Source organism: Lepisosteus platostomus, chromosome 11 (assembly GCF_059453375.1).
Source record: "Lepisosteus platostomus isolate fLepPlt1 chromosome 11, fLepPlt1.hap1, whole genome shotgun sequence".
Classification (NCBI taxonomy): domain Eukaryota; kingdom Metazoa; phylum Chordata; class Actinopteri; order Semionotiformes; family Lepisosteidae; genus Lepisosteus; species Lepisosteus platostomus.
In genome coordinates this window covers 3,690,749-3,700,316 of record NC_142621.1, presented here as the reverse complement: position 1 = coordinate 3,700,316, position 9,568 = coordinate 3,690,749, and the positions used below count along the sequence as shown (strand labels likewise).

At 43.6% G+C, this 9,568-nt stretch overlaps 1 protein-coding gene across 1 annotated transcript; it reads right to left on the bottom strand.

Annotated features, from left to right (window-relative positions):
* Window positions 1-684: 684 nt before the first annotated feature.
* On the bottom strand, window positions 685-9,480 carry txndc12 (thioredoxin domain containing 12 (endoplasmic reticulum)). Its single transcript, XM_088597925.1, has 7 exons — window positions 9,266-9,480; window positions 7,215-7,275; window positions 5,612-5,664; window positions 4,784-4,857; window positions 4,048-4,117; window positions 2,856-2,939; window positions 685-2,178 (listed from the first exon to the last, which is right to left on the bottom strand). The coding sequence occupies exons 1-7, from the start codon at window positions 9,351-9,353 to the stop codon at window positions 2,099-2,101; spliced, it is 510 nt and encodes a 169-aa protein (XP_088454051.1). The 5' UTR covers window positions 9,354-9,480; the 3' UTR covers window positions 685-2,098.
* Between the last annotated feature and the right edge of the window lie 88 nt (window positions 9,481-9,568).

Genomic DNA, 9,568 nt, shown 5'->3' with positions numbered 1-9,568 from the left:
GGAAGGCCTGCGAATTGACATTGTAGAAAGAGCACAGCTCAACTGGTAGCCAGTGGCTATATGACACGGCAGCTCACCACTGGCAGCCCACTGAAGCTCAGCAGGTGTGAGCCCAGCCCCGCCAGTACCTGCATGGGAGACCTCCTGGGAAAAACTAAGGTTGCTGCTGGAAGAGGTGTTAGTGGGGCCAGCAGGGGGCGCTCACCCTGCAGTCCATGTGGGTCCTAATGCCCCAGTATAGTGACGGGGACACTATACTGTAAACAGGGACCATCCTTTGGATGAGATGCAAAACAGAGGTTCTGGTGCTCTGTAGTCATTAATAATCCCAGGGTGTCTCTCAAAAAGAGTAGGGGTGTTACCCCCCCCGGCCTTTACCAATCATGGCCTCCTAGTAATCCCCATCTATGAACTGGCCTCATCACTGAGAGCTGGTGTGTGGGGAGTGTACTGGTGCACTCTGGCTGCTGTCGCATCATCCAGGTGGGGCTGCACACTGGTGGTGGAGGGGATCCCCATTAGCTGTAAAGCACTTTGACTGGAGTGTCCAGAAAAGCGCTATATGAGTGTAAGCAATTATTCTTCAACTTCTCTGCATTCATATGAAAATAAGAGGCAGCGATGATAAACTACACAGTGTGAAAAACCTTGTACGTGGACATTAGCAAAGCACAAGGTGAACCCTTTCTGTTCAAAACTTTATTGTACAGTTAGCCATATAAAAAGAAACAAGAGAGTGTGGAAACACCACCTTTCACTGCAGACAATACTCACATGCCCATCAGAGAGACAGGGATACAAAGCTCAGGAATTTAGGTATAAATCACAGGTTGCACACTACGTCTGTATTTTAACACAAAGAATCAAAAGTACATGACTGTTAGAAAAAAAAAACATTGTTTGTATGCGGTCAAAATTAAAAAGCTTTTAAACATGCACTTTAATTGCCATGCCAATGAAAACAGACACCAGACAGGCCTTTTCACATCGACTTCCCAAGAAGAGGGTGTTTTCACCAGAGCAAGTCTGGAATTCAGGAGTCAATAAATTAGTAAATGATTATTTCTGCTCACACAATTAATATCCTGATGAAGCAGTATGGTGAGTAATACTACATACCTTACTGCAACTGCCTGAACAATGTTAATGCTAGCCAAAGTAATCACAACACTGCGACTTTGACGTTGTGGTTTTTATCACAGGAGTTCAAATTAAACATAGTTTGTGAATGATAATATTGAGATTATTTTAGGACGGCTTCCTCGTTTACAGTAAAGCATTTGTTTTAATTTCTGGACATTTTAAATTGGGAGAAAACGTCTTCCCACAAATAAAATACAAAAAGCAGCTGAATTTAAAAAAAAAAACTAAACCTGGCCATTATTCCAGTGAGGTTTAGTTCTCGTAAGGCCACACAAACCAGTTTTAACATTCAGACAGCAGCGCTAAAAAGATACATTTATATTTAGCGTTCTTTTCAAAAGTCCTATTGGCTTCGCTTTATAAAAAAAAAACATTGAAATCTTGTAGTTATGACATGTGGCTCTGCTCAAATAAAAATCAGATTTCTTCATCTCACAGTCCAGAAAGGGACACTTCAAACATAACAGGTCTGCATGAGAACAACTGCTTCGAGGTAACACTCTTTTAAAAACATAAGCACAGGGTTTATAAACCTTATTGCAGTTTGTCAGTCAACGGTAGATACCCTAGCAGTACAACACTGGCTTAGAAAAGGTTGATACAAAAACGAACTCAAATGCAGCGTGTTCCCCCTGTAAGGGGGAACTACAGACTTCATCGCCCTTGACGCCTGCTAGTGACACGGAGAGCTTTTCCTTCAGTTCTTTACTGACAGCAGCGAGCTGGAGTGTAGTGGGTGGACGAGCGGCTGGGTCTGCTGGCAGCCCTGAGGGAGATGCGGGTCTCGGTAGGTTTTCAATTTCACACGTCTTGCGCTTGTGCCGGGCTGCAAGGATCCGGCGGCGTGCGCGTCCTGGCGCGCAGCGGGCGCGCCGCCGGCTCCCTGGCCCCTCCCCTTCCCCCCACGCCCCGCCCCCCACCACCCCGGGCGGCGGCGGCGCGGGGCCGTGTGTCTCTACAGCTCGTCCGCGGCGTGGGCCTGTCGGAAGGCATCTCCCGTCAGCCGCCCCTGGGCTTCCTTCATTCCGGCCACGACTGCAGAGCACCGGACAGGGGAGAGATGGACAGCACCGTGAGCACCTCCCCACCCCACCTCCTCTCGCACCGTGCGGGGTGGCCTTTAGAATGATTGCTGGCAGCGCACTGCCCCCACCTACTGGTCAGTCAGGGTAATGCACACCTTCGCTTCACAGTCCGTCTTTGACATACTATCATTTTCACTAGACCGTTTCCACATGTGAAACCCTAAAGGTTCATGGCCAGGTCCGTGTCAAGTGCCAATTTTTAACATGAATGTAGAGTTGTTTTACTACACAGTATAGAGCCAACCTGAAACAGCCAGTTGTGTTTCGTGTGTTGTCTCTGCTCATGCCTACCAACCCCATAGCCGCACACGGGAGAGAATGAGACCATACAAGCCACTCCCCTTCCACACGTCACAGGCCCCGCCTCCCAGTCCCAGAGGTTCAGTGTTGACCGGAGGAGAGGCGTGCCCGCCATTGCCAGTGGTGCCACAAGGGGTCGCTGTGTCGCTAGTGTCATAACTGGGGCTCGGACCCACGACACCTGGATCTCAGAGCTCAACCTGTGCTAAAGCTAGCGCCCTTACCGGCTGAGCCTCTAGGAAAACCTGGAAAATTTGGAATGGTTGCCGTTTAGCTACAAAGCAGAAAGCCAAGAGCCAGTGGAGACCACGATGATGCCCATCTTACCTTGGTCAGCGTTGCTGTAGAAGTACTTGTAGTTGGGGTTTCCATTCTTGTTGGTTATCTCCGGGCGCACCTTGCCAGAGGGGTCTGAAAAAAAACCAAAGCAAAGAGCTGTTTTATGAAAAAACATTTATATATATATATAAAAAATAAAATAACAAAAACAAAGAGGACTATTAATATGTCGGCTAAATCATATTCCTGCACTAAAAAAAGAATAACTGTAATATTGTTTTATAGGCAAAGCACACAAGCTGTTCAAATTCAGAGCTCACATTTATCATTTCCATTCATGTCCAATGACATACCTTTTTACTGATTCTCAGTGCAGCTGTGAGCATGTATTTTGGATGTAAAGATGAATGTAGGTCACCTGAAGGACCCATATAATGCAGTTACTTAATCAGCAAGGACTAGGGTGTTGTAATTAATTGAGACTTTCAAAGGGCTTTGTCATCTGCACTAAGGACGTGCCCCAGTGTCCACACCTGCGGTCTTGTGGCCTTCATATGTGCCTTCCTGCAGGGGTCTGCAAGAGCTAAGGGTCTCATTTCTAGTTCGTGTTTAACAAGGGTGCTCACGGGCTCCCCCAATGAGCCCTTTACATGCCCTCCCCGTAAGTCTACATCAGAGCCGATACCCCAAATTCCTTGCAACGAGGTGACGTTTCATGTTCTAAGCTATCAAAGTGGAGTGAAGCTGCACAGAGAATAAAATATTCAAGTGCATGTTGAATAAAGTAAAACATCTTTTTTTTTTTACAGTTTTAAAACTCACGGCATTTTATGTAAAAAATTCATTAGGCTGCTTCAGATGCATACGTATTCTAGTTGCAAAGTGTGGACGTAAAGCTATTAGTTCATTAACTGAGTACCCCATTTCTACCGATGAGTGTTTGTTTACCTCAGTTTTATTTTGTACATGGAAAGAAAGTATTTGATAGTACAGAATTTTGAATGCACAGAGAGAGGCATTGCCAGGCCTGCCTTATTTAGACAGGGAGCTGTGACCAGCGAGTGATGTCATGCGAGGGTGTCCCAATACGAATGCTTGTGTACCCTAAGGACACACCTGCTCTACTGTACGTCACTAAAGCGCAGTCCTGGCGGAAAGGCCTAGGGCTCTACGCGACTTCTGGGACACAGCAGAATTCAGCAGTGGGTTTCTGTTGAATGCCTGTTGGCAAGTCTCTTACCGAGGAAGAGAATTCTGGGAATGTAGCCGCCATCGGGGCTGAAAGCGTCATCTTTGGGCTCCTCTTCATCCTGCAAGCGTGAAGCAGTTTCATTTCATTAGCTCCCTGCTACGAGGTAAAATCACTCACTCATCCAAGGGCAGCAACCCCTCATTACCTTCTCAACACAACACCTTAAAAGGTGGAAAAACTGGGGGAGAAAAACAAACTATTCTGACAGGGAAAAGACTCTTAACATTGTAGCTGCTGATAACATCATGCAAAGGTACCAAGTCTTGCAGTGGGATGAAATTGATCAGATTGTTATCTATTGATCTTTGAGAACGAAAAAAATAAATTCAGTGGTGTATTTTAGGTGGGTTATAAGCTTTTTACTGATCCCAGTACTCATGGGAATTATTTCCAGTCTCTCAGCTGGCCGCATAACATTCTAAACCAGAAGAAGAACATTCTAAACACCTGAAGAAGGCTCCACGGCCGAAACGTTGTGTTCTCTTTCTTCTTTTTTTCAGCATGGAATAAACCTATTACTTGTTCCTTTGCAGCCTACGCATGCTGACGCAGCTACCCACCTGAACTTCTAAACCAGAGCACAGCTAGACAGGCGTCTTACCTACCTGTTGCAACTTGAAAACATTTCATATAATCTCGAACCGACTGTTTATTAACCCTATTTGTGAACCATGTATTCTTTTAGATACCAAACGAAAACCCAAAAGTATGACGGTATCCTCACCTCAAGGTTGACCATGACAAAGTTGTGGGCCAGCTCAGAAATCTCTTTAGACTCCGCGAACTTGGGCTTCAGGGCTTTTGAGACACGAATAGGGAAAGGAAAATTAAACCTCACCTCCGCATTCACCACCTGTCAGGTCAATAATATATGGGCACATTTATGTACTGTGATTTCCATCAAAATAAAGATTCCTGTAATGCTATAACTCAACACAAGCAGCAGACAATACAGTGTGGGCGACCAGAAGGAGCTCGAGAATTCCGGATCAGTTCAGATATCCGGATGCCGGATTAAAAAGGACGAACTAACTAGGGCAGAGGGTGCGTAAAAGTTATTTTGCAAAATTATAAGTGTAAAAATATTGTAAATTGTTTAAGTAGTTGATTTCAAAATACAAAAGAAATGAACATTTTATAAGAAGGTGAGTTTGCACATCAAATAATGCTCAGGAAGAATTAGGAAATACATTGCACTTTTTTCTATTTAGTTTCTTACATTTCACATTGCTACCTGTAATTTGTATGGCCTCCTCTGATTTGTAATCTTGCTGTCCTTCCTGTACAGCAGCATGCTAATTTACACATGTGTTGCTTTGGAAATACAGGGGGAACTGCAGAAAGACTGTACAGCTGACAGGCTCACAGAAGGAAGGAAGGACAGTAGTGGGCACATCTTTTAAAACCCATCATAAAAACCACTTTTATCCCACGTCTAATTTTGTTTTCCGTATTCAAATGTGCACCTGTGCATTTCTCGTGTCTTTGCGTTTGCTATGTTTTACTGTAAAGCGCCTTGATGATTCTTGAAAGGCGCTGTATAAAATATTACCTTTGCAGGCTCCACACCAGGACTTGTGTATGATGACCATGAGGGGCAGGCCACTGCACATGAGGACACAGAACACACAGTCAGACCACGTGGTCACTGATCATCACTTACAAGTACATCCCAGTCCGCTCTGCAGCACCTCGTCACAGAAGGCACTTTATTGTGTCCCAGTTGCTGTATTGTCTAGTTGTCTGTTATCATGCTTGTTTTGGACATCTGTAATCCTATCGTGAGTACTGCATTAAGTACAGACATAAAGGGATCACATCAAAGAAGAAAGCAAACTACAGTACAGTCCCTGTGCTTCAAAGTATTGGGTTACTGCAGCAGGTGACAGAGATGAACACTAGATCCCAAAGGGAAGTCTCTCACTCTTTCCACCTGCGTCTCTTGACAACCAAGATCATACAGTATGTCGAGGCTTTTTTGAGAACGACAGAGGTTACGTGAAAGCGAGTGGACCAACTGTGATGCAGCTGAAAGGAGTGAACTTGACTTTTCCAGCAGGGAGAACTCCTGTATTTCTCAATGTCCTCGAGAATTACGGGAGCTCTCGGACTTTTGTTGAACATGCAGCCAGAAGCTCCTATTTCACAAATTAATCCGATTACTCCGTTGAAATGAAAATATCAGATCAAAACTGGCGTCCACTGCACTTCAAGTGCAGCACGCCATAAGTGCGAGTGGATCAACGAATTTCATGTTCTAATACAGAGGCTGGCACAGAAGATAAACACCCTATTCCTTTCAACTCTTACGTTTCCCTCTTAAGTCTAGCTCAGATCAGTTTTTTTTTTATTAATTTATATTCAATATTTTTTAAATTTCATACACAAGCAATTTGGAAGGGGTAAATATTTAAAGATGTCTATCCTGCAAAGATCGACAGTGAAAATGAAAGAAAGGGGACGTGGGTGGAAACTCAGAAGTTGTGAATTTAATAAGTTGTTGCAGGAGTCTGGAACAAGCTGCCCAGCCCAGTTGTGGAAGCCGATACCCTTGAATGATACCTTGTATTGCTCTTCTACTCAATATTAAACAAGGGGTGAATGATGTTTAGGTTTAAACAATAACAAGAGCTTTGGTATTTTTTGGGTAAATGTAGTATATAACTGATATAGTTCTAATTAAATAATGTTAGGATATCTAATTTGAAGTGTAGGGTTTAATTTGAGGAATTGGATGCCAAACTTGTACAACAATCAACTAATACCTCATTTAGAATATTGTGTACGATTTTCTTTCTTACAAAAATAAATATTGCTGCTTTGGAATCAGTCCTCAGAAGAGTGACCAGATACATTCTCAGACTTAACATGTGCCACGTCAACAAGCTAAAAGAACTAAATATTTTCGTCTGGAAAGAGAGGATGTTACAAAGGGGACCAGACCAACACAAACCAGCAGATCACAGTGGAAACAATGGGGGAAAAGGGGCTGTAAAATTGAGAACATGACACACTTCTTCACACAAAGAGTGGCGGGGGTGTTGAACAAGCTACCCTGCCATGCAGTTGAATCCGATACACTGGCTGCGTGAGATCCTGGGTCCAATTGGCGACTATATGCCGAACGGGCTGGCTGGGGCGTCTCAGGTTCTTACCTAGCATCCGCTTCCCTTTTGCCATCCTCCAAACTCCTCCAGTGAATATTATCACCAAACCCTGCAGAACAACAGGAACAGTGGGATCATCCCTCTGCCAGTGGCGGAGTTAAGCCGACAAGCTCAGAGGGAGTTTTACTCTCTTTGGTCTTTAAAAAAAAAACAAAAGAGTAGCCAAAGCATCTAGACTGGAATGAGGGAAAACGTTCTTCAAAGGCTTCAGTAAGATGGCTTTGACTGATACCGTAACCATCCTTTGAATAGAATACCAGTAAATGGCTTTCAGTGCACTGTGCGCCATACCAGTTACCTCCTCCTGTACACTTGCTAACAGACAGCTTGGAGAATTCATTTCAGGAGCTATTTTAATAGTTTACTAGCAAGATCAAACCAAAACCGCTAACAAGAGTCACATACTGCACATAAAAATGCAGTCAGTGGGGAAAAACGCGCTGAAAGTGCTAATGAAGATATGCTTCCTTCTTTAATGAACTCAAAGAAAGCAAGAGGAGGTCTCTCAGAGTTACAGTGATGTTTTAGATTGAGGCAGCAGTGAGGAGTAGTGTTGAGGCCTCCGGGCTGCTCACTGTCAGGTAGTAGTTTCAGTTCCTGTGCGAGGTATTGCTGTTGTACCCTTGAGAACTTCCCAGAGACTTCTTCAGTAAGAAACCTAGCTGTATAAATAGGTCATTCTGTACTGAAGTGTCAGAAGGACAAAGTAATGGCAATGAATATCTTTCATAACCATTGTTCTGTTACTACAAAACCTGACTGTGACAGCTCCAGGTACAACAATGATCTTATTCACTAGCTTGACCGGCCTTTAGTGTTTTGCGACACTCCTAGTCTTATATTTCAGTTTTGTATATCATATTGTATTCTGACAGCAGATTACCCATTCCTCTCTACAGAACAGGTTGCCTTTCCTGCTGTGCACTTATTGTCAGGACTCTCTTCTCCACTGGATGCAGGAAAGAGAGGAGGCTTAAAACACTGAGGAAGAGGACGTAAATGATGAAGGACCAGTGCACAACTGGCAGCCCCAATAGGCACTGCTTTCGAGCTTTCCTTTTACCCAAGCTGGTTAGTCCCTCATGGAACCTACCTTTCCTTAAACTGTGATGGCTAAGCTCATTCCACTGGTTTTACAGTTTTCAGCATATTCACGGGAAATTAGAAACCCGCAGGACAACTGCAATTTGAGGAGCAGGTCAGTGTGCTTAGGTTTTGAAAAAGTTAACAATAATCCAACAAAAATGCTCAACAACGGCCTGCTCACGTTTGTAACCGTTCTCATGTCCTAAATGAATCTGATTTACCGTATTAAATAAAGATCAAACCGTCTGTCCTAAAATAAGAAAGTCCGATGACCTCCCTTCATTTATGGGGAATTGGAGAATCACATGAATGGCGAAGTTTTATTGTAGAAAACAGTACAAATGGAAAAACAAAACCGTAGCATTTAAAAGGAGATAACCAGATATATTTTGCAGCGAAACTACTTATTTTTGACGCAAAGAGAATCGGATTTCCATTAACAGCACATTAGACAACACTTTTCGAACTTAACTTGCTGGCATTGTCGTGGAACCTCGTTTGCGTAAACGATTTGTTACAAATGTGTAAACGTATCCCTAAATACTTTCGCAACACTGTAACGCATCAGCCAGGCCAATAAGGATTTGTGAGTGTGATTATGCAAGATAAAATATTGTTTGAGTATAGTACATGCGAGCATAATAGATATTTCACGAAGGATTTTATTTATACACCAGAAAACATGATTAGTTCACCTCTTCAGTCTCAAATGAAATCTACATGCTACTACTGTACATGGATCTCACTAGTAGAACTGCAGTATGAATTTCACGATTTTCGGAGATTAAATAACCATTAACTAAAAAAAAAAAACAGTTCGTCACTCTCTCTCTCTCTCACCCACACAAGGTTCACAAAGATTTCTGTAACAGACATGCAGTGATGCCTTCAGTGAAACGCGCTGCCGACCAACATGAATTCAACATTCATCACCAAAATATAGCACACCTCACCTCTGCCAAGCCCCTCTCCTGTAGCCACAGAGAGAACGACTAAAAAACACAGCACAGTAAAATTAACCAGCGGCATCTGCATCTTCATTATGAGTTTCAGATTTCGGTAAATATAGGACTCAACCTTGTGCCAAGCCACCAAAACAAAACAAAAATCCAACCCCCCACCCCCAGCGTAATTTTACTCTCCTGGTCCGACCTCATCGAGGAAGTGACGACAAGCTGCTGGCTCGGTCTGCGTTTTTTTGTAATTAAAGGGATCGTAAATATTTCACCTCCATTTTCCACACAGGCGCACGGCAG

Excerpts from the sequence above, each read along its gene's own strand:
- txndc12 (XM_088597925.1), bottom strand. The coding sequence starts at position 9,353 with ATGAAGATGCAGATGCCGCTGGTTAATTTTACTGTGCTGTGTTTTTTA. Across the intron at positions 7,276-9,265 it reads AGGAGAGGGGCTTGGCAGAG|GGTTTGGTGATAATATTCAC; the intron begins GTGAGGTGTGCT and ends GTTGTTCTGCAG. Across the intron at positions 4,858-5,611 it reads CTGGTGTGGAGCCTGCAAAG|CCCTGAAGCCCAAGTTCGCG; the intron begins GTAATATTTTAT and ends GTGTCTCAAAAG.